The sequence below is a fragment of the Ictalurus punctatus genome, chromosome 8 (assembly GCF_001660625.3).
Source record: "Ictalurus punctatus breed USDA103 chromosome 8, Coco_2.0, whole genome shotgun sequence".
In the NCBI taxonomy this organism is placed as follows: Eukaryota; Metazoa; Chordata; class Actinopteri; order Siluriformes; family Ictaluridae; genus Ictalurus; species Ictalurus punctatus.
Genome location: NC_030423.2, coordinates 10,638,606 through 10,663,958, shown reverse-complemented (window position 1 = coordinate 10,663,958; position 25,353 = coordinate 10,638,606). Strand labels below are relative to the sequence as shown.

The 25,353-nt window shown below is 36.6% G+C and overlaps 1 protein-coding gene across 1 annotated transcript in view; it reads right to left on the bottom strand.

The window, feature by feature from the left end:
• fam149a (family with sequence similarity 149 member A) overlaps window positions 1-24,243 on the bottom strand; it is a 29,452-nt gene extending 5,209 nt beyond the window's left edge. The window contains exons 1-14 of the mRNA XM_017475032.3: window positions 23,873-24,243; window positions 15,157-15,249; window positions 14,851-14,983; window positions 13,322-13,464; window positions 10,754-10,879; window positions 8,319-8,486; window positions 6,856-7,040; window positions 6,042-6,193; window positions 5,841-5,935; window positions 4,970-5,137; window positions 2,781-2,904; window positions 2,393-2,512; window positions 758-854; window positions 49-204 (exon numbers count right to left, since the gene is read on the bottom strand). Of these exons, the coding sequence (XP_017330521.1) occupies window positions 49-204; window positions 758-854; window positions 2,393-2,512; window positions 2,781-2,904; window positions 4,970-5,137; window positions 5,841-5,935; window positions 6,042-6,193; window positions 6,856-7,040; window positions 8,319-8,486; window positions 10,754-10,879; window positions 13,322-13,464; window positions 14,851-14,983; window positions 15,157-15,249; window positions 23,873-24,063 (1,951 nt within the window). The 5' untranslated portion in view covers window positions 24,064-24,243. The remainder of the gene's footprint in view (window positions 1-48; window positions 205-757; window positions 855-2,392; window positions 2,513-2,780; window positions 2,905-4,969; window positions 5,138-5,840; window positions 5,936-6,041; window positions 6,194-6,855; window positions 7,041-8,318; window positions 8,487-10,753; window positions 10,880-13,321; window positions 13,465-14,850; window positions 14,984-15,156; window positions 15,250-23,872) is intronic.
• Between the last annotated feature and the right edge of the window lie 1,110 nt (window positions 24,244-25,353).

The window sequence follows — 25,353 nt, the reverse complement described above, 5'->3', positions numbered from 1 at the left end:
AATAATATTGAATAAACTCATTCATAATTATTATTGCTTTATATTTACCCACTGATCCAAGTATAGTTATGTTCCCCCCTTCCCCATCAGAGGAAGAGAGATGTGTGCGTCTCTTTGGTGGCGCGGCACAGTCAGAAAAGCCATTTGCTGTAGAAGAAGTGATGCCCATGCTGAAGCCTGTTACACCCATAGGTGTGCCTTCACCTAAGACACAAATTCAACATACAATTTAGTAACACATGAGACACAAACAAAACTCAGCTCACAATGACCATACATACACATCTACCAAGTTATAATAGTTACTTATGAGTTATATGTAATAATGAGCATGTAATAATATCAACCCCCTACTCCTCACCACCCCCACCTCAAGAATCAGAATTTCAGCTTTCATTTCCTGATATTTACACCTAGGTGTGTTAAACAACTTAGAGCATGACACCTTTAGTGGCAGACCACCTAATAGGTGTGTTAAACAACTTAGAGCATGACACCTTTAGTGGCAGACCACCTAATTTTAAGTGAGTAATTTTAAGTCTTAATGTCTGATTTATCATCTCAGTCATCTTTTGAGCTCAAAACCAAATGTCTTCATCGTACAGAGAAAAAAAAATGAGTTAGCTTGCCATTGCAATACTTTTGGAGGGGACTATATGTAATATTAATGGTCAGAAACAAGTAAGATTAATGTGTGCAAGTGTGAGCTAGGCTACATGTGTGTTACTGTTACACACACACACACACACACAATCACCTGTTTTGGAGATGCTCCCAGTGAAAAGGCTTTTCCCGGTCCTCATACTAAAGGAAAAATCCATGGCTGTGTAGGAACTTTTCATCGGTGTGTCTGACTGTAGAATGTAACAAGACCTGAATTACAACAGACCTTTTAAATTTTACCCTCCACATATAACACCTGCTATAACATTCCTATCTTTATCTATGAACAGACAGTTGAGTAATCCCTGCTCATGCAAGGCTGTTATGATTGGGCATTAGGAATTGACAAAGGGGGAGCTGTCTTTAAGGTAAAATACCTTCCCAATAAAATATATGGTAAATGTTTGTGGATAATATGCACTTTTGAAAATCCCATTCCAGACTTAGTCCCCCCTTTGCTTTTATAATATCCTCCACTCTTTTTAGAAAGGCTTCCCACTAGATTTTGATACATAGCTGTGGAGATTTGTCCATTCATTAAATTTATGTCACATTCATACATCTGAGCAATTGAGGGCGAAGGGCCTTGCTCAAGGGCCCAACAGTGGCAGACTAGCAGTGCTGGGGCTTGAACTCACGACCTTCTGAGAAGTAGACCAACACCTTAACCACTGAGCTATCACTTCCCTACATGCCCAGTCAGCCATAAAAGCATTAGCGAGGTCAGGCACTAATGTGCCTGGGCAAGGAGGTCGGGGTCAGTGTTCCAGTTCATCCCAAAGGTGTTCAATGGGGTTGAGGTCAGGGTTCTGTGCAGGCCACTTGTGCATGCAACTTCCATTCTTCCACTCCAACCTTGGCAAACCATGTATTTATGGACCTCACTTTGTGCACAGGGGCATTGTCATGGAACAGGTTTAGACCCCTTAGTTACAGTGAAGACAAACTGTAATGGTATGGCATACAAAAACATTCTAGATAATTGTGTGCTACCAACTTTGCAGCAACAGCTTGGAGAAAACACACATATGGGTGCGATGGTCAGGTGTCCACAAATGTTAGGCCATATAGTGTAACAGCAGAATAAGCACTCCCAATTCTACATTTCTCTACAGGTCTGCATACCAGCAGGTCTCACAGGGCATTATGAAGTCTGATTTAACTAAAATTGTTGTTAAACTGCTTTCAAAACAAATATTCCATAATCCTAGTCCAAACATATTCAAATCCAGTTTCACTAGCACTTCAGGTGTTTTTGTGCTTCAAACAACTGAAATTTTTCAAAAATTGTCTATTACTATGGGTGCAGGTAGCACAGGAGAGCAAAAGTCCCCAACTTTAAATTTACGTGAAGGAAGCAGAACTGAGCTCCAGCATTTCTATGTGCATGTTTTTTTTCTTCTTGTCATGTTTCACTGTAATTTGTACCTTAGTAAGGTGTTGGGCCACCACAAGCATGGAATGATATGGCATCCACAGTCACCCCAACTCTGAGCAAATATATACTTATTAGAGATTTTGGAGTCACATGATAAAAGTGCTCTCTATTGCAATCATCAAACCCCACATGAGGGAATATATTTTGGAAGAATGATGTTTTTCACTTCAGTTCAGTTCCAGATTATTTTGCCAAATGCATTAAAGTTGTGTTGGTGGCTCATGATGGCCCAACACCTTATAAGTCACTCCATCAGTGAGCTCTACAAACGGCTCCTTTAAGGACTCTTACTCTGAACATGTGGTTGGTGTTGGGGCGGGATAGGGACTCCAGCAGTAGGGTGGGCTCTTTCAGTGGTGGAAGGCTGGACACTGTGTGCACTGCACCACCTCTCATGATCCGACCCCTGAGCTAAAAATGGTGAAGGTCATATCACACTGCCATTCATGCAGTTTCATAAACATCACTATGCATTGAACCATGAAAAAAAATGTGAAGTAAACATATAGAGTAACCAGAGTTATGAATCAACGTTACATAAAATATATGCAAATTAGTTCTTTTTGCAGCCTCAAGAGAGACATGTACAACAATGTGTAAATAGTAGATGTGTCACAACATTATATAAAAATCGATCAAAAAACAATTGGATCAGGCCACCTGTGACAATGTATGTTACCTGTGTATGTCTGAGAGCAGGAATGTTACAATCTTGTTCTGCAGAGTCGGCTTGGATGAGAGGAAGTCTGTGGTTCTGAACTGCACTCACAGGTCTGGTGAGCAGGTCCTCAGCCACCGTGGATCTACAGCACAAACACAGTCAACAACTAACAGAGGTGTGATAACTCCTGATATGTCTGCAAATGCTCCGAGCTAGCTCTTCGGTCATTCCAGAGGTCTACAAATTAAACTGTTTCACAATTAATAAGGTTGGTTTAGGGGCAAATTTACTAAGCATTGTCTGTGAATACAGAGATACTCAGAAGACCTTCTAGTGTGTAAATCTTGTTATATTGTTCTAAATTTGCATTATGTATTAAATCTGCATTTGACATGAAAAAACTCCTTTTTTTAAAAATGGTTTTAAACACACTGACAGAAAAAGGGAATAAAGGCATAAATACAGTGCCATTAACTAATATTGGCTCCCTTTGTTAAATATGAGCAAAGAAGGCTGTGATAAATTGCCTTTATTGTTATCCATTTGATCTTTTGTTAAAAAAATACATTAAAAAAATATAAAATCACAAATACTTAAATCTCATGGATATCAAAAGAATTTCAAACAACAGGTTTATTTAAAAAAAAAAATCTTTGTTAAATATGTGTGCACAACAATTATTGTCACTCCTATGAATTCGTATAAGAAAAATATATTTAGTATATTCCATTAATATTTCCATTTTTTTGTACACCTGGGTGACTAGGAACAGGAAATTGTTCACCCATGACTTCCTGTTTCACAGGGGTATAAATATGAGGTAACACATAGGCCAAATTCCCTTAGTCATTATTCATAACAATGGGTAAGACCAAGGAATATAGCTGTGATGTGTAGCAAAAGGTTGTTGAGCTTCACAAAATGGGAAGTGGCTATAAGAAAATGGCACAAGCAGTGAAAATGCCCATTTCCATCAAGGCAATCATTAAGAAGTTCCAGACAACTGGAAATGTTATGAATAAACTTGGAAGAGGACGAGTGTCTATATTCTCTCAACGCACTGTGAAGAGTATGATTCGAGTGGCCAAAAAGTCTTCAAGGATCACAGCTGGAGAATTGAAGAAGTTAGTTGCATCTTGGGGTCAGAAAGCCTCCAAAACTACAATCCGAAGTCACCTACATCACCACAGGTTGTTTGGAAGGGTTTCAAGAAAAAAAGCCCCTACTCTCATCCAAAAACAAACTCAAGAGTCTTCAGTTTTCCAGACACTACTGGAACTTCAAATGGGAATGGGTTATATGGACAGATGAAACCAAAATAGAGCTTTTTTGCAATGAACACCAGAGATGGCTTTGACGCAAACTGAGAGGTAGCCATATGGAAAAATATCTCATGCCCACGGTTAAATATGGTGGTGGCTCTTTAATGTTTTTCTGCCAGAGAATCTGGACAGTTTGTTAGGATACATGGCATCATGGACTGTAAAATATCAACAGATTAAATGAAAACCTGACTGCCTCTGCCAGAAAGCTTCAAATGAGCCGTGGTTGGATCTTCCACCAGGACAATGATCCAAAACATTAATCAAAATCAACACAAAAATGGTTTACTGGCCACAAAATCAATGTCCTGCCATGGCCATCCAGGTCCCCTGACTTGAAACCCATAGAAAACCTATGGGGTGAACTGAAAAGGACAGTCCACCAGCATGGACCTTGAAATGTGAAGGATCTGGAGAGATTTTGTATGTAGGAATGGTCTCAGATCCCTTGCCATGTATTCTCGAACCTCATCAGGCATTATAGGAGAAGACTCAGAGCTGTTATCTTGGCAAAGGGAGGTAGCACAAAGTATTGACTAAAAGGGTGCCAATAATTGTTGCACACCTACATTTAACAAAGATATTGTTTTGGATAAACCATGTTTTGGATATGTTTTCTTTGCAATTGTTTGATATCCATGAGACGAGAGTATTTTTGTGAATTCTTTTAGCACAATATCACAATGTTAAACAAAAAGTTTTTCACAGCCTTCTTTGCTCATATTAACCAAGGATGCCAATATTAGTGGAGGACACAGAACTGCCACAGCAATGGGTTTTTATTTGGTAACTTTAGTTCCCACTAACTAGCAAAATTAGATACTGTTGAGTATCATCTCGTTTTGTGAGGCAGCATCAGTGGGTAAATCTGGGATTATGACTAACAGTCTGGTTCCTCGCAGGGAGCTTTGTGCTGGGAAGTTATGACACAGAAGAGCTCTGCCATTGAGTCTGGGGAGAATCCGCTGGCCAGAGGGTTTGTGCGAGTGTGTACTCATTCCACTTTGGGCCTTCAGTGTGGCGAGCGTAGTGCTTCCGTCGTCTGAGTCATACCTTCAACAGAATCAACACAAAAGCAAAAAAAACAAAAAACTGTTGGCAAAATGCAACTTTTGGTAACTATGAATCAGAACCCCTTTGACTAAACCACATATAATAATGCATTTTTTTCCATTACCAGTTATGGATACCAAGATAATTAAGTGCAGCTAGATTTTGAGTGTGGTATACCAGACAGTATAATGAAATATGATCATCCCCTGATATTTCATGTATTGTGAATGAAAAGAACATGTATATCATAGAAATAATAGAATACTGTAAATATTAGGAAGCACTCTGTCAGCATAGTTATAAAAGCATTAGTCAGAGGTATATATATACATACACATATATATATATATATACATACATACATACATACATACATACATACATACACACACACATATATACATATACATATATATATATATATATATATATATATATATATATATATATATATATATATATATATATATATATATGTATGTGTATATATATATATATATATATATATATATATACACATACATATATATACACACACATACACACATATATATACATATATACACACACACACAAATATATACACATAATAAAAAATAGTGCAAATGATCAAAAGAAGAGCACTGCTCAACCATTATTATATATCGGTTTTGCAAGTGCTGCAATGATTTTGTCTGAGATTTTGTAACTATATGAGACTTACAATGACCTTTCGCCATATCCCTGCTGTCTTTGTTGCAAAGGCTTTGCTTGGATTGTCATAACACCGTTTAAATTAGTCTTAAAGACATTTGAGTCCTAATCAAACACAAAATAAGAGAGTTTCATTTAGAAGCGCAGAACTGTATTGCTCAAATAACAGCATTCTGTATTTCTGTCTTGTGTTTTTGTTGTAGGTTGGTACCTGCCCATTATAGGTGTTTGTCCATAGAAACATGCTCCTGCTATTAGAGCCTCTGCTAGGAGAAATGTGGCTTCTTCTTGATGGGAGATGTGCTGAAGGTTCACAGAAGATTTGGCTTGTACTCTCCAGTGTCCATCTCTGTGTTGCTCCGTCTGATGCCATAATAATGAAGGCAAGGGAAAAGTCTCGTAGTGATCTTAAGTACTAGCAAAATAGTAACTTAATTTATTTTTAAAAAATATAGAAATATATATATATATATATATATATATATATATATATATATATATATATATATATATATATATATATATATATATATATATATATATATATATATATATATATATATATATATATTTTAAAACAAACAAACAAAAACAAACAAACAAAAAAACATAGGTCCAACGAAGTTCAAACACACTGCTATATGCAATATTCACTTTGCATGCATACATCAGTCAATATCACTTGGTTGTCTATATAATACTCTTGTTACACAGAGCCTTTGTAAATATTTAATCATGAGCCTAGTTTTCCTTAATTCCAAATAAATTACTTCATGCCTTCCCTTTCTTTCTTTCTGTTCAGACTGTGTCTATTATTGCACCTTGGTACAAATATGAATTAAGGATTGCCTTCACAATGCTGCCTAAAATTTATGGGGGGGAAAAAAAAAAAAATTATATATATATATATATATATAAATATAATATAATATAATATAATATAATATAATATAATATATGTGTATGTGACAGAACTGGCATACAAATGTAAGCATCTCTGTCAGTTTTAATTAAATTAGACCCACCAGAATGTTGCTTCTCCCAGTGTTTACGCAACAGCTCTTCCAGTAAGCTCACTACCTCCCGCCATACATCATCAAACAGTGAATCAGCCACAGCATCATGGATGCAGGCGTTGGGGGACACACGGGGTATACCATCCCAGAAGGCAACAGCTGAAGCCTTCCTCTGATCCATTCCCTCATTTTCCCTAACATAAAAGAACCATGCACATCCTCAATGTGTACACAATTCTCTACTGGTGTAATAAAATAAATTTGATATTTTATGGTCACTGAAACAGCACTATTTAAGTGCTCATCTTTTTTTCTAGGCCAAAACTGTACTAAATATGAAGCAATATTAAAATTGATTTTTACATCATCAAATTTAAAATTAAAAAAATTTTAATAAAAAAAACGGGTAGTCAACAGAACAGAAATCTGTGTGCCTGTATTTAATGTGTGTGTGTGTGGGGGGGGGGCGGGCGACTCTAGGAACATAAAGCCTTATTCAATTTGTCCCTGTGAAAGAAGCCAAGCACAGAAGGTACATAGGCACCTATTGTATCAGTTAGTTTTCTTATTATTCTGCTTCTACCCCACTGGGAGCACCACCACTAGTACAAAAATTCACTTTTCAAATGGTTATAGTTGTTGAACACTGTCCTAGAGAAAAGAAATTGAATTCATCATATTACTCTCCACATGGTGACCGCAGTCCATATCTTAGATGAAGACTCCACCCATTACAGTTACCATTTTGAAATGTACAGTATTGCGTTTTTTGCTACTTCTCATTCAAATTTGGTCCAAGCCTTGCCATTATTGGCTCAGGTAATCAGTGGACAGAGCCACACAAATCACTGAACATAATTTTGATATTCATATTGTTCAAAAGTTATGATCCAGTATCTCTTAACATTCTATCTAATGCTTCTGTGTGCTTATTCTTGCCTTGGAAGCTCTCCTCAACATCAAACCAAACTTGTGGTCTCTGTGTGGTGCACTGGAATAAACAATAAGCTTCAGTTCTAACGTGCCTGTGGTCGATTCCCATGTGGTGTTCCAAAAAGTGTCTGTAATCTGTAATTCAGTTCCTTTCTTTTGTGGTTCAGAATTTCACTAACTTGTTGGCATGCAAATACATGCCTCTGTTATGTTCATTTCCTGTCCAACCTTATTCTCAACTGTGCTTCTGAACCTCTCTTTTATTCATTCATGTACATTCTATTTCTCCTCTTCATGTTCTTCAGGCTCCACATTGTGCTTGCTGTGCCTTTGGTGCTTGGCCCCTTTAAACGCTGCTTGTAGCTTTTCTAAGGTTGTTATTGAGAAACTTACAAGATTCCATTTTAGGAAATGCATTTCTTATTTATTGTACTTACTGTTGCTCACTTACTTATTTTCTACATAGTGCACAGTGAATGTATAAATAAGTCATACATAAACTGAATGTGGACAAACAGAAGATTCATTGTGTGGCTTACGTTTCTCTCCCATCATAAGCAAGAAACTCCTCTATCCTGCCCTCTACCTCATACATCTCCTCCTCTTGTGGGATAAGCAAGGATGATAGCTCTGAAATAGGTAACCCAGAGTGTACAGACTGTCCAGACCAGGATCCTGGGGCTAGTCGGTAGCCCTCCACACACAGCCTGCAGAAAGGGAGGGGAAAAAAGAGGAAGCAGTATAAGACAAAGAATTAGTGAGGGAGAGAGAGAGAGAAAATAACTTATCATAAATGGGCCAGACTGATAAATGCAGCACTTACGGGCATTTTTACAGCAATCTCATCCCATTACTCCACAAAGCACTGTATATTTTAAATCAGGTGTGAAGCATTCTGCGAGAGGGCAGGTATGTGACGGTGCATGTAAAATAAAACATGATTTTTGTGCTGCACACTGATAAATGCATTCTATTGAAGTAGAAAACAGCCCTGAAACCAATCAATAGCATGAATCCATGCATGAAGGGCTAACACATTAGAGGACTGAAATGGAAAGAAAAGCAAAACAAACAAAGTACTTTTTAAAAAGTCTACTAGCTTCAGAAATTCTAAAGAAAATGATGAAGAATATTTTATATATATATATATATATATATATATATATATATATATATATATATATATATATATATATATATATATTATATATATATATATATATATATATATATATATATTATATATATATATATATATATATATATATATATATATATATATTATATATATATATATATATTATATATATATATATATATATATATAATATATATATATATATATATATATATATATATATATATATATATATTATATATATATATATATATATATTTATATATATATATATATATATATATATATATATATATATATATATATATATATATATATATATAATCACATCACCACACAAGACAACAGTTAAGGGCATACAGTGGTAAAGATATTGAGGTATTACAACCCCAACTGTGAAACAGTTGGGAAAGTACGGAAAATTGGGGGGGGGACAAAAACAAAGAAGCAAAACAAAAAACAAAAAGCCACACAACAAAAGGGTCATTTGAAAATTCTATTCACACTCTACTATATTGAGACACATTATTAACACATTATTTTATATTTTACTTTGTGAATTTAATTTATTTTTGAAAATATACGCTCATTTGAAATCTGATGACTGCAATGCACTTTAAAAAAGTTGGGACAGTCGACTGTTTAAGACAGTGACGTCTGAGGGATCAGAGATCACGCGCATTCACAAGTGGTTTACCCCAACACATGCAAACTACATGACCAAAAGCTTTGATGGCATACACGCAACGTAACCTTTCCGCTCCATAGTGCTGGTTCTGAAATAACAACTACAACAAAACTACAAAATTATTCATTCACTTTTAACTTGCATAAATTATGGGCAAATTGTCAAATTTATTTATATAAAAATAAGTTAATATTTAAATAAATAAATAAACAAATAAATAAATAAATAAATAAATAATAATAAAAAAGACTGAATGTAGAACTTCACACCACAAGATATCTGTGGCAAGCTCTCAAAGCACTGAAATGTCCAGAGGGGATGGATATCTTGGGTAGGCTGTGTTCTTTATCTGGTCACTTCCCGCTCTGTCACACGTGCGTTCCTTATCCATCTGTCTTATCTGTCTGTTGTTGGCCTTGTGCCTACTGGAGCCAGTCATCATTACTCTCCGCTATCAGAATCCCCCACAGAGCTGGTCATCACTCTCATTCTCTCAAACACGGAACATCACTCTTCAACTGGGACTCTAATAAGCCTTCTACACTGGAATGTAATACCAGTCAATTAGCACTGTTTGTTTCATTATGAACTGCTTAAGCATAATTTGCTCATAAAGATTAAACATTCATACCATGAAACATTATATCCTTGGCTTATTTTATGCAATACATGAGTTTTATATAGACAAAAGTTTATTATGAGAAATATATGTTTTAAATTCAGATGTATTCAAAATCATCACATTACTCGTTTATTTATTAACTCACACCTGCTATCAAAGATTTTCAAGCATGTTAAGGGATTTTGTGCATCTATTTTCATATACATGTATTCTCCTAATAAATGAGACAGTAATAAATAATGGATATTTTTTAAATAAATATGTAATAAAAAATATTATTAAGTAGTTTTTCTTTAGTAACCAGTTTGATCTGGTCAGGGTTATGGTGGATCCAGAGCCCATCACAGTAACACTCAGTTCAAGATAGGAAAACCTGTCAATCTATCAAAGAACACACACACAAAATTAGTCTTAATCAGACTAATTTTGGTGTGCTGTCAGCAAACGTGTTGTGACACAAAGCTTTGTGTTACATAACAACAGTCGGTTCTAGTGTGTGTGGACTGGAAGATAAGTAAGAGCTTACTCGCTGTGGTTGTCTCTTTGATCCAGGCATGGAGGTGATGATGCTGCAGTCCTAGTTTTAGTGGGTGTCCAGTGCACATACTGAATTCCCTCTTGCTTTGGAGGCTCCAGTTGATTGCCTAAAATCCTGGAGCATCACCAAACACAGTTTGCTTACCTATCCATTTCTAGTTATTTTTTCTGTTACATGAAAATGTTGAAGGATAATACAATTCAACATACACATTTAAATATCATACACTATTTCAATCAGAAAAAAAGTAAATAATAAAAAAAAACTAATTTAATTTTTAAAATGTGCATTTCTACAATGTAGAATACACTCTCATTAAGGAATCTGCACATGTAAGACACACACAGTGGCATGCAAAAGTTTGGGCATCCCTTGTCAAAATTTCTGTTACTGTGAATATATAATTCCAAAAGCCAAACGTTTTTGCCACCCTGTATGTTCAATACTAATAAGTAATATCCCTTTTGGCAAGTATCAAAGCTATAAATGCTTTTTCTTGTCTGCTAAGAGTCTTTCCATTCTTGTTTGGGAGACTTTTGCCCATTCTTCTTTGCAAAAGGCTTCTAGTTCTGTGAGATTCTTGAGGTTTCTTGCATGCACTGATCTTAATCAGTTCACAGGACTTGCATCAGGCTTGTTAAGATGTTCCTTTGAATTTGTGGTTAGGAAAATTCAACCCCCCCGATTACTCTTTCATGAAGGTCATATTTGTGCATATTTGAAAACAGTGCACCACCAAGCCAAAGTCTGCTAAATCTTCCTGAAAGCATTTTGCAGGCAAACAGAGGTTTTGATTTGCCTTTCTAGCAATCACACGAGCAGCTCTCTGAAAGTTTTCTTGGTCTTCCAGGCCTCAAAAAAACATAGACCTCCAAAATTCCTGTTAACTGTGATTTCTTAATTACATTACAAACTAAGGAAATGGCAACTTAAACACTTTGCTGTCTTCTTATAGCCTTCTCCTGCTGTGTGGGCATCAATTATTTACATTTTCAGAATGCTAGGCAGCTTCTTAGCCCATTGCTGCGGATTGTTGGGACAAAGCTTTAATTAGCATTAGAAATTAGCATCACCTAGACTTTCCTAACGATGATTGTGAACAATTCATAAATGTATTGAGTTAATTAAGGATTTAAGAGACCTTGGTAAAAGTTATGAGAGCTCAAATCTCTTGGGGTGCCCAAACTTTTGCATGGTGCTCTTTTCCTTTATTTTATTAACAGTAATTTTTTGTGTGTATATATAATATTATATATATATATATATATATATATATATATATATATATATATATTATATTATATTATATTATATTATATTATATTATATTATATTATATTATATATATGATGCAGTAGGTGATTTTTTTTAATAAATACTTTTGTAAATAAAAACTAATTACATGTGCTATTTTTATTTATTTATTTATTTTAATTTGTAATTATTTAAATATAATAATTAAATGATCAGCACCCCCACAATAAACACAATGTGGACTGGTCTCTTTAATGCAGACCACACATTTTCATTCATTCATTCATTCATTCATCTACATTAACTGCTTCATGGCATTATCCTTTGGACAGTGGGAAGAAACCAGAAAACCTGGAGGAAACCCACATGGACATGGGAAGAACTCCACACAGACGGTCACCGGAGGTCAGAATTGAACCCTGCGTTTAGTTTGTGTCCCAATACCATTTCTGTGCTGATTTGGAAGCATGTTTGAGGTCATTGTGCTATAGACAGGGCTAAACCTCCTGGCAGTGGCATCCAGGTTTGGAACTAAAATATTCTAGTAGTTAGCAGAATTTATAATATGATCCATCTTCATAAAAGCCAAGATCACCTGCCACAAAACAGACACAAAGCACCAATGACCCGACCTAGTATACTACAGTGGGTGTCTTTGATATAGTGGGATTTGGTCTTGTTTGCTGAACACAAACAAGAACATGTCAATAGTGTACATGGCCGACACGTTCGATTTTGATCTCATTGTAATTCCAGTAATGCTTGGTGAAGTTCAATCACTGTATTTTCTGGGTTGCTCTGAAGAAAGGCATGTTAATTCATTCTTTCTGAGCAGCATGTTGTGGCATGAGTAGTTTACAACTACAGCCTCGGGCTGTATTAACGCCTCAGGAATCAACAAAAACTTTCAACAATTCTTTAATGGTATTTTAAACTGCATCCATTTTTATATCCATTACCTAACGTGCAGGCTAAGAACCAACGGTCTGTTTATTACCGAAAACTCTTTGGTTTTCTCCATGATGATAGATGACAATTTGTTTACATTTATTTGAAATATTCTTTATGTAGGTCAGTGATTTTGAGTTTTACTATTATTTGTTGTACCATTAATCAGTGTGTGTAATCTTCATATTATAAAATCATTTTGACAAATCTCTTCAAGGGTGCCAATAATTCAGGAGTTGACTGCATTTCTCCCACTTCATCTCCAAGAACAGAACAGTAATTGCACTCTAAAGTCAGAAAGACACAAGCACATACAGGTGCTGAAGTACTGAGAACATGTAGATGGGTGTGTACCTGAGGTGGGGGGAGTGTGTGTTCCACTCCTCACACTCCTTGCGTAGAGACTCAGATTTACTGCACATTTTACCTTCATACAGCAGTTCATCCAGGGCGCTAAAGAGCTGCCGTACATGGTGAGTATTCTCCCTGTCAAATTCCTGCATGCATAGTGCAGAACATATCTCACACCACCACCCAGATGGACCAGTAACATGCTCATAGTCAGTTAATCATCAGCATATTGTGATAATCCCTACACAATAAGTTTTCTTTAGCTGAAAATATTGTTATTGCCCTTGTGTTCCATTTGGAAGACAAAGCCTGTCCAATTTGGATGCCAGCATATGGACAGCTGTCTTCTATTTCAGCAGTGCATGTATTTTTCTTGGCAAAGGCAATCATATAATTCTGCACTGGCAAGTGTTCCATGTTTGAGAAGCATGGCCAACAGAACTGGCTCTCTGTCTGCCTTTCAGTGACGTATGGGTGACAACAAATGATATTTCGGGGCCTGTGAATATTAACTGTGACTGTGTTAATAACAGACTTGTTGATTATCTAGAATGGCTGCATGCAAGTGTGCTCTAATCTATTAGACAAATAATTTATTTCCACTCCTGACATGTATAGTCAGGTCCGTAAGTATTTGGACAGTGACACAATTTTGGTCGTTTTACCTCTGTGCACCAACACAATGGATTAATATGAAGCAATCGAGATGTGAATGAAGTGTAGACTTTTAGCTTTAAGTCAACGGATACAACAAAAAATATTTCATTAACCGTTTAGGAATTATAGCTATTTTCACCAGCTCAAAAGTAATTGGACAAGCTAACAATTATAAATTAAAATACATCATAAAAAAATAATGTTAAAATATAATACAACGATTATTTTCTTGACTACTCCCTTGAATTAAGGCTGGATGTCTACACTTCAGTTAAATCTTGCTTGTTTCATTTCAAATCCACTGCGGTAGTGCACAGAAGCAACATTAGAAAAACTGTGTCGCTGTCCAAATACTTATGAACCCAACTGTAAATCCAGCTAATTAAAAGAATCAACCATGTGACTGATATATGGCAGAATCAAAACCACCCTATATTTTAGATCAGTGGTCACCAACCCTGTTGCTTCAGATCTACCTTCCTGTAGGATTCATCTCCAACCAAAATCTAAAACACACCTGTTTTAGCTGATCAAGAACTTCTTAAGGAAATGATTAGATGGTCAGGTTTGTACGATTATGGTTGGAACTTCAGGAAGGTAGATCTCCAGGAACAGGGTTGGTGACCACTGTTTTAGATGATAATTAACATCCTTTTATACTTGAGTGTGTTTAATATGCATTTGAAATAAATGCTACTTGAAACATGCTACTGGAAACAAATGTCAAGCATAAGCTTTCAGATCAAAATGGTGTCGTGATTCATTGTAGATTAGAGATACTTGGAGAGATGTTTTAGCCATTTTAGTTGGTTACATATTCACATTCTAGACAGGGCTGGGATATACCGAGCAACAGATGGCATCAACATTCTTACATCGTATCTCCAGGAGTAGATGGAGCTGTGTTCGGTGGAGAAGCCTGTAGCGTAGCCAGCACTGCATGAACACGCTGTGAGAAGGCTGGCTGGACTACAGTCACCAGTGGAGCTCTGAGAACATACCGAGACACTGAAACACAACAGAGCCATAAAAGTCCCAATTACGCCACTGCTTGCTAGAGGATATTTATTTGGACATGAAGCTAAAACTGTACAACACTAGTCATGAAAGAAACACAATATGTCCTTCTTCTCCAGTGAAAGCTGAGAGAATGCAAGTCTATTTAGACATGGACAAATTACCTTTGGTCATTTGATAGGCCTCTGTTAGAACTTCTGGCGAGTTGGACAGGACCTGAACAACTGTATTTGTTTGGTTCTCTGAGAATCTTTTTCCTAGAGCATAAAAAAAAAAAAACACAGACAGGAACATAAATACATACAATGGATCAGTTTTATATCAAAGTGTAAAGTTAGTCATTACTGTGGTAAAATTCCCATCAGCTCAGAGTATAATTTTCCATTAAAAAAATAAATGTATTGGAAATGAATTTCTAATGGGTTACAGTGTGCTGCTCCAAGTTTTCACTCTGATGAAGCTAGTCTTTCCTCAGCTGATTATTGTAACTAATGAATAATTCAGATAGAACAAGAACAAAATACAAAAATGCAGGCATGCGACACATGGAGTGTCGCAAGCAAATGAAATCTTCTGACTTTTTCAAATTATAATAAAGAACATTAACGTTAGATTTTAGTATTAGGAAATAATCTGTAAACTGTATCTGTATTTAAAAAAGTCAAAATCTAAAATGTAATACCACACTAATCTCTTACGCATTTGGAGAGAATAACACTTACATAAGAAATCACATTAAATAATGAATGTATGAAAAATAATTCCTCCAGATTTCCACAAACAAAGGGGCTCTGAAATTCAATAAATGCACCAACTTACCCAATAACAATGAGTCCTACATTCCTGCTGGACCACCCTGTCCTGTAGCAGTCTGTGTAAACGCGAGTGGGCAGAGAGCGCAAACTGGATACTGAAGTAGAATACCCAAAACTACCCAACATTGCATTCATGGGTGCAACTCGTTATAGTTCCAGGGACCAGGATGGATTTACAGGCAGCATCCTCACCTGTGCATCCACATAAACCCTCAGACGCTGTAGGAGGATCTGTTTACCTGTCTGCTCTCTCAGCTTGAAAAGGTCAAAGCAAACCCCAGGGTTAAAGACAGCCTCATCCAGCTCAGAAACTCATCTCTCTCTTTCAAATTCCTTCCTTTCCTGTCCCAGCCTTCACACATATCTATGGTCCATTAATGAACAATGCTCTTCCTTGTTGCTCTCATGGCTACTCTTCTGTACCACAGTTGATCCAGGTTTGGATAACTTGAGATGACTTTGTGGTTCTTGGGGGGTTTTCCTTTGTCCACTCTTTCTCCCTCCCTCCCTTTCAATCTTTCGGCCCTCCCGCTTTCCTTCTTTTTATTTATTTTTTTTATTTGCATTCCCACATGACCCTAATACACTGCAATGAAATGCACATATGTGGTCTCTATTAGGGCTGGGAAATATGAGAAAAATATCATATAATACTTCAGGACATTTCTACAGTACATGATGCATAACACAAATTACAATTTAGCTAAAAAACTGTTTGCAAAACAGTAGCAAAATAAACAAAAACTGTTAAACTGCCTTTGATGGTACATTTCTTTAAAGCCTACAAAGACAAAGAATACTTTTTAAAAAAAAAAAAAAAAAAAAAAAGGGCAAATAAATTACATCAAAACAATTAATTCGTAATTATTAAAAACCTAAAAAAACGATCTCAGAAAAGTGTACTGCATAATTTATCATTATATCGATATATCGCCCAGCCCTAGTCTCTACTGTCACATAAAATACCTGCTAAATTAGGTAATCCAAAATTTTAAAACTGATAAAGCAAAGCTAATTTGCAGCATTGCACATGCAGCAAGATTTAAATCAAGATGTAGACAAAGCTGCAAACTAATTAAAATAATGGCAAATAAAATTGTTTGTTTGTTTTGTTTTTAAAATCACAAAAATTGATGTACGCGTCTCTGTTGAAACAACCACAGATGCAGTTCTGTTGAGTTTAAAGGGCTAAGGAATTCCAAAACCTGATAATACCAGAGTTTCACATTTCACAGTCAAAACTTACACAGTGGGTCTCCCAAAAGAGTGTGCACAACTGTCTAAGGTTTCTGATAACCCTGCCATCGAGACATTGAGAGTTTGACTCTCGACATTGCTACTGCCATTCAAGAGAACATCATCTCACCCTATACTCAGTCAAAAATGGCTCCAAAATGTTCCTTTGGATGTTCACCCATTTTAGGATTTCCTTAAAAAATAAATAAATAAATAAATGGGGAAAAAAATTACACCACCTTTTGCAAATTATCTACAGTAGTTGTTTAAATTAGCATCACACTAATGAATGCAATTTTCTATACAAAATTTATAGGGGCATTCTTAATTAATTACACATTAAAGTTTTTTTTTTTTTTTTTTGAGCCTCTGCAAGACCATTTAAACGATCCACTTTAGAAAGTAACTATCCAAAGATCCCTTGAGAAACCCTTTTCTTATTGTCGAACAATGACAAACAGCCTGGGGAACCATATGTTGGCTGATTGCTGACAGCCTACAAAATTATTTAGCTATCTGTTGAACTTTCACACTAAAGTCCAACACAGAAGTAACATGGCAGCCAAGAAACAGTGAAAAGAAAACTAATTAGCAGAAGAGTTTTGGCTTTGGCGGGTGACGGAGACTGAAGAGAAACCTTTGGCACTGGTGACAGATCATGTTTCCCCTAGAGAGCAAACAGCAAATAATTTCAGCAGCTTGCTTGCCAGGCCTTTATGAAACATGCATGACCTTCATGAAAGCCACAGTAGGCAGCTGACTGATGTGGATTCAGTTTATCATCAACCTTTTACCACCAAAAACAAAAGGTGTCGTTATTTAACAGAAAAGACATGATGTAAAGTCACTGCTCATTTTCTTAGACATAGCTTTCACATGACTGAACGGAAGTAAATGGGTTAAATTTAGGTTCTTTTTGTGGGTGTAATGTGGGCCATTCTGGTTAGTAACTCCCAAGGGTCACATTTTGGCTCAGTATGTTCTGGAAAATGTCCTAACAGTAGCACATCAATCTATTACTAATCTCACTTATCAGTTCATTCACCATTTGTACCAGCAAAGAATAAATGAGTAGAATTAAACAAGCAAGTGAATTTTTTTTATCAAAAATGCTTTATGTTTAAGCATCCACCAATTACTCATTCTGATTAAATCAAAACTCATCCAGCCATGTTTTTCCATCAGAGCTATGGCCCTGATTAACCACAGAAGACACTTTTTTTAGCCTGAAATCACTAATCTGCATAATTCAGCAGCACTTAAAACACAAAACAATCTGTACCAATCATCATTGTACAAAAGCCAATATAAACGTGCAATAAGGGCAGTGACGGCTCAGTGGTTAAAACGCTGGACTACCGATCAGGTCATGAGTTCAAATCCCAGGCTGCCACTGTTGGTCCCTTGAGCAAGGCTCTTAACCCTGATCTTAACTGATCCGTTGTATGACATGGGATAAATGCAAGTCACTCTGGATAAGAGTGTCTGCCAAATTCCATAAATGTAAATATACAACCTCAAGCATCTAGATTTTCTTGTGTATACACTATATGACCAAAAGTATGTGAACACACCCATCACACCCTTATGAAGGCCTTCCTCAAACGGTTGCCACAAAGCTAGTATGTCTTTGTATACCGTAGCATTGCAACTTCCCGTCACTCTTACCAAGATCTCCAAACCTGTTCCAGCATGAAAATGCACCTATGCACAAAGCCAGATCCATAGATCTGGGCGGCTGTGGCTCAGGTGGTAGAGTGGGTTGTCCACTAATTGTAGGGTTGGCGGTTCGAATCCCGGCCCACATGACTCCACATACCGAAGTGTCCTTGGGCAAGACACTGAACCTCACGTTGCTCCCGATGGCAAGTTAGCACCTTGCATGGCAGCTCTGCTACCATTGGTGTCTGTGTGTGTGTGAGAATGGGTGAACGAGACACAGTGTATAGTGCTTTGAATAAAAGCGCTATACAATTGCGGACCATTTACCATAAATACATCGTTTTTCTGGGTGAAATTACTTGAGTGCCCTACACAAAGTCCAGACCTCAACCTCACTAAACACCTTTGGGATGAAATGAACACCAACCATGCGCCAGGCCTCCTCGCCTTACATCAATGCCTGGGGTGCTTCTCATTTCTTATTTCCTTTCCTCACATCATTCCTTCCATCTTAGCTCCACCCCCTTTGGATGTGAGAGAAGGATGAAATGTGAGGAGAGAAGAATTGAAGCAAGTCAAATGGAATATCCTCACTTTCTCAAGCGACGTCAATTAATGATGACTGTGCTCAGCTGGATGACGTCACTGCACTTCAGGGGTCTGCCGTTATGCTGTTATGTTGATGGAGCTTGGTTAATAACATTCTTAATAAAGCTAAATGCACTGATTGTATGTGAAATGACATTCAACAATGAATTAATGAACAATACATAAATTATTGCATCATTTGTGCAGCTTTACTTATCCAAACACACCTTGAATCTTTACAACTCTCAATGTAAGCATATTAGGGCTGCAACTAATAATTATTTTCATAATTGATTAGTTGCCCAATTATTGTGGGGGGGGGGGGGGGGGGGGGGGGGTGCAAACCTTCAGTACCATTTTTTTTCGTTTGATTAAAATAAAATCCACAAACACAGACTTCAGACTAAAACTTTACACAACTATTTGTCCAAAACAGAAAAGAACCCAATACACGCAGATACACACCAGAACATATATTATTAATTTAGGACTGCGGTTTAATTGAGTGCTTTTTGTGCATCCATAAAAAATTATGCATAAATACTTGTATATAATGTAAACTAATATAGAAGTTTATATTATATAACAGTACTTATGCATTACTTTTTATAAAAAGGTAATGTTGACAACAGCAAACTGAGGAAAGTCATTGTCGGTGACTCTGGGTATCTGCTAAAGCAAGCAGCGTCACATTACGTGCGTATGATGTCATGCGCCGTTGACTAGGAAGTGGCTGATATTTCTGGTTAGTAAAAACAAAAAAAAAATGCCAGTGTTCCTTTTGAGATATTACCTTTCTAAAATCCACACACTAGATGGTACAGTACACAGTGTATAGTGCAAGTGTATAGTACGCCATTTGGGACACAACTTTAGTATTTACTCTCCGAAACGTGTTTTCGGAACAGAAGTAACGTAATGAGTAAATCTCCCCCGTGCCGCGCGCAGACCAACTAATCAATAATGAGATTCGTTGACAACGATTTTCATAATCGATTGTTATCGATTTTATCTATTAGTTGTTGCAGCTCTCTCTCTATCCCATTTTTACTTTATCTTCATTATACCATTAAATTATATAGCTTAGTTTACTTTAGATAAGTTTATTCCTTTATCTATTTTTTGTACCATACATATCAATAATACTCATGTGAGCAACATACCAGGCAACAAAATTGCAACTGATTTTAAATAATTATTTTATGATTTAAAAAAAACACAAACAAAACAAACAAAAAAAAAAAACTTATTTGGGCACTGACTTAATAATGCTTCTTTATGTGGTTTTGTTAGATAACACACTGTACCGAGCTTAGAGACAAGTGTGACCTACAGTGCTGTGAAAAAATATTTGCTCTGACTTTTTCTGTTTCTATGTATCACTCATAGGGATCTCACGATACCAAAAACCTAGTAGTCGGGACCGATACCACCAAAAGTACACAATACTCGATACCAAGGTGTGGTATAAAAATAAAATTTTAAAAAATTAATTAAACTCTTCTGGAGGACATCCTCCTCTGGCGGATACTGGTAAAGAGAGAGAGGGGTATTTTAGTTATCAAACACTGTCTGACAATGAGTGGAGGTGCACTCCTAAACGCATGGGCGCATACACCTTATACTCTGAATGCAAGCATTAGTTTAAATTCACTGATATGTTGGCAGGCCAAAAAGATTAATTAAAAGCATGAACATTTGAATAATTATTAGTGACATTAGGCTACATTTAGCTGGCAGGACCGTGGCTGAATGGTGATGCATGGTGGCCCATTCGGAGGTAGTTTATAATACTGCAATGTGTTAGCATCGTTAACAAATAACTGGCTATCGCTAACATTACATGGAGCATAACGTTAGCTGGTTTCATGGCCACAATGCAGCTGCCTCAAAGAAACATAATATAGGACCCATTGTTAAGCTGAGTTAATCTTCTGTAGTTTTTCCTGTGTGCTTGTAGGCGTTATTCTTCTTCACCACTTGTGGACCGACTAAAACACTTGCGTGTATTTGCTGCCCCCATCAGGTCAGGAAGAATTGCAACCGCGGTACCTCCATTAGAAATGGTTCCAACACTAGTGCAGAAAAACAAGTACAGTCACGTATTAAGAATGTTGGCACCGACTTGGTACTGAAGTATCGGTTCTCGTGACATCCCTAATCAGTCATACTAAATAGTTTTAGCGCTTCAAACAAAATGCAACAAAACAAAGGGAACCTGAATAAATAATAAGTTTTTTTTTTTATTGAACCAAAAAAAAAAAAGTTATCAAAACACCTATCACCTATGTGAAAAACTAACTGCCCCCTTAAAATCTGGTTGTGCTACCATTAGCAGCAATAACTGCATCCAAATGCTTCAAATAACTGGAGATCAGTCTTTCACAGCACTGTGGTTCAATTTTGGCCCACTCTTCCTTGCAGAACTGCTTTATTTCAGCCACACTGGAGGGTTTTCAAGCATGAACTGCCCATTTAAGGTCCTGCCACAGCATTTCAATTGGTTCCAGTCAAGACTTTGACTGGGCCACTCCAAAATTGTTTCTTTTTTTTTTTTTTAGATCATTGTCTTGCTGCATAATCCAGCTGCGCTTGAATTTCAACTTATGGACTGAAGACTGGACAGTCTCCTTTAGGATTTTCTGGTAGAGAGCAGAATTCATGTTTCCCTCAATTACTGTAAGTTGCCCAGGCCCTGAAGCAGTAAAGCATCCCCACACCATCACACGTCCACCACCATGCTGGACTGTAGGTATGATGTTCTTTTTGTGGAATTCTTTGATTGGGTTACACCAGATGTAACGGGATCCCAGTCTTCCAAACAGTTCCACTTTTGACTCCTCAATCCACAGAACATTCTCCCAAAAGGTTTGAGAATCATCAAGGTGTGTTTTGTAAAATTCAGACGAGTCTTAATGTTCTTCTGGGTTAGCAGTGGTTTTCACATCGCCACGTTCCATGGATGCCATTTTTTGCCCAGTCTCTTTCTGATAGTGTAGTCATGAACAGTGAACTTTATTGATTCGAGAGAGGGCTGTAGGTCCTTTAATGTTGTCCTTGGCTCTTTTGTGACTTCCAGGAGGAGTAATCATTGTGCACTTGGAGGAATTTTGGAAGGTTGGCCACTTCTGGGAAGGTTCACTACTGTGCTATTATGGCACTCCCTGTGGTTGTTTGGAGTCCCAGAGCCTATGAAACAGCTTTGTAACCTTCCCAGACGGATAGATTTTAATAACCTTCCTCATCATTTCTGGAATTTCTTTCAACTTTGGCATAGTGTGTTACTAGCGAAGACCTTTTAACCCAGTGGTTTTCAAAGTGGGGGCCGCCAGGGGGGCCTCAACAATTTGGTGTGAAAAAAATTCTCACTCTCAGACAACCACACACACAATCAATTCCTAATCTAATGTAATGTAAAGATGTAATTATTAATTTTTAAAAAAAGGGGATATATTCAGAAGTCTGTATTTTTAATGTGTTTTAAAGACATCTTGCAAAAGTGGGGCCTCGGTCAAATGTTAATGCCATTTGGGGGGCCTTGCCCTGGAAAAGTTTGGGAACCCCATTTTAACTAACTTCATGCTGTTGAAAAAGTTCTATTTAAGTGTTGATTTGATTGAACAGGGTTTACAGTAATCAGGCCTAGTCCATCTGAACCCCATTATGAATGCAGTTTCGTAGATTTGTGGAATTATTAAGTACGGGGGCAAATACATTTTGACACTATTTTCCTTCAATAAATAACATTTAAAAAACTATATTGTGTTTAATCAGATTGCCTTCAATTTATCTTAGATTTTGTTTGAATTTCTGAAACAATTTAGTATGAGAGATACACAAAAACAGAAGAAATCAGATATTTTTTCACAACACTGTATGTGATGGACATTGATCAATACAATGTATTATAAATAAGCAAACTTGATTTTGCAGTTATAACCACAGAATGCACAAGGAAATCCTAATAAAATGTACATACTTAAGATCAGTGCTATGAAGTATTTCATTTTATAGAAGATAGCCTAATTCAAGCTGATCAAATACATTATTACTTATCCTTGATTACTACATAACTTTAATTAAGCTCAAACAAGTGGCCTTGTGAAAAGATATGCATATTCTGCATCTTCAACAAATCAATTATATAGAAAATGAAAACTGAAGCCTGTCCATGTTTCCAAAGAAGGGCTAAAATTAGACCAAAGGCGAAACTAAATGCTGGTGTAGATGCAGCAATTAGATATGCTAGGCCCAAAGGAAAGACAATACTTGCACATTCACTGACATGAGGCTTGCATGTGTAGCACTGCCAAGGAAAAGTCTTGGTTGGTGACAATAACTACAATAAATAAAAATTACAATACATTTTGGTCTAAAAGATGCCGTGTAGCACTGCTTTTATTTTCTTTCCATCAGTTACGTCACAAGTCACTAATGACAAAACAAGTATGGGTTAAAAAACAAACAAACAAACAAACAAACAAACAAACAAACCATTTAGTTCAACAGGATTCAACTAATAAAGCACTTAATACACCTGATTCTTCTTCATCATCTTTCAAAAGAAGTGTAGTCTTACCTTAGGCTGTTGTCTTGGCTTGAGTTCATTGTGTCTGGCTCCTTCCTCATCTTTTTCCCCGGAAATGTCCGGCTAAGGTGCGACTGGTGCTTTTCCAGGTTGGAGACTGAACTTCTGGCCAAGGAACCAAAGCACTTGGAGGCGACAGAGGCGCTCCGTGGCGCCGGGATGTGCTCCACGGTAACTTGCATTTAAAAAGTTTATACATGTAAAGATCTGTGGTCATGAGCTGTAAGCCGACTGCCCCATACAGGCAAAGGAGAAAAAAGGTAGCTAAGGACGCTTAAAGTCAAAACCTGCCCTCCATGCGTCACTGATTGAGTTCCTCAACGATCTCAATGTTTCTGTAGAGCTGAATATGGCTGTATCTAATTGGTTCTCATGGCTTCCGTTGCTTGTCTGTCAAGAAATGTCCCGCCCTAACTTTTACAAGACGACACACACCATTAAAGCACTGTTGATGGGAGATTCGCGAGGGAATCGGTTCCTTTGAACCACCCATGTGAATCGATTCTTAAGTACTATTCAAAATAATAGGTCTTTTTGAAAGAGGGAACAAACTGGTATCAGTCTGAAACTTGGAAGCCTAAGCATTCAATTTCCATACACACCCTGCTGGAAAAATAATGGTTTTAATGGTTAGCTATAATGGGAATTGTATTTGTTTTAATTGAAGTTATAATGGTTGCTGTAGGATTCTACTGGTAATTTGCTGCCTCCTGTTATGTAGAGTAGTTACCATTAAGGACCAATAATGGAAATGGTAACGGTTTTAATAGCTGATTGTTTGTAATGTTATTTGTAGTGAAACCCTTTAGAATTTCTGATGGTTTTCACTGTTTCTATTTTTTAATGGTTTCTACTTTTTTTTTCTCAGCAGGCACAACTGACGTCATAACTAGCAAACAGATGTTTTAGTAGCTTTGAGTTGTGTGTATCTGCAGGTGTATGGAATCCAAAAATTCAAATCAAAGATTTACATTTTTAAAAAAAAAAAAAAAGTGTCATTGAATTCTTAATATTGTTTCAGTGTTCAGACGCAGTTCACATTTTAAAATTCAGATTTTCAAAAAAAAAATTAATAATAATCAAGTATCTATATACAAATATACTTGTTTCAGTGTTCACAAATTCAGACACAATAATAAATGTATTCGGGTTATTAAATTCGGCGCTCAAATTCGACCATTCAAAATCAGCTTGCAAAATTCAATGCGGGGAAAAAAAAGTTTACGTTTTTTGTTTTCAGTTTAGTTTTGGTATGATTTTATTTAGTTGGGATTTTTACCCCAGTTTTTCTTCCCAATATTTTAGTCATTGCAAGCTTCCACCCACTAGCTAGAAAGTTATTCATTTGTATTCTTCCAATGCTCCAACACTGAGGCCTATTTGTTGGAGCATGTGTTGGATATACCAACAAATGCGCAGTGGTATTACATCAATAAAATGAGTCTATAAAATGTGTTTGCCGTTGCCCAGCT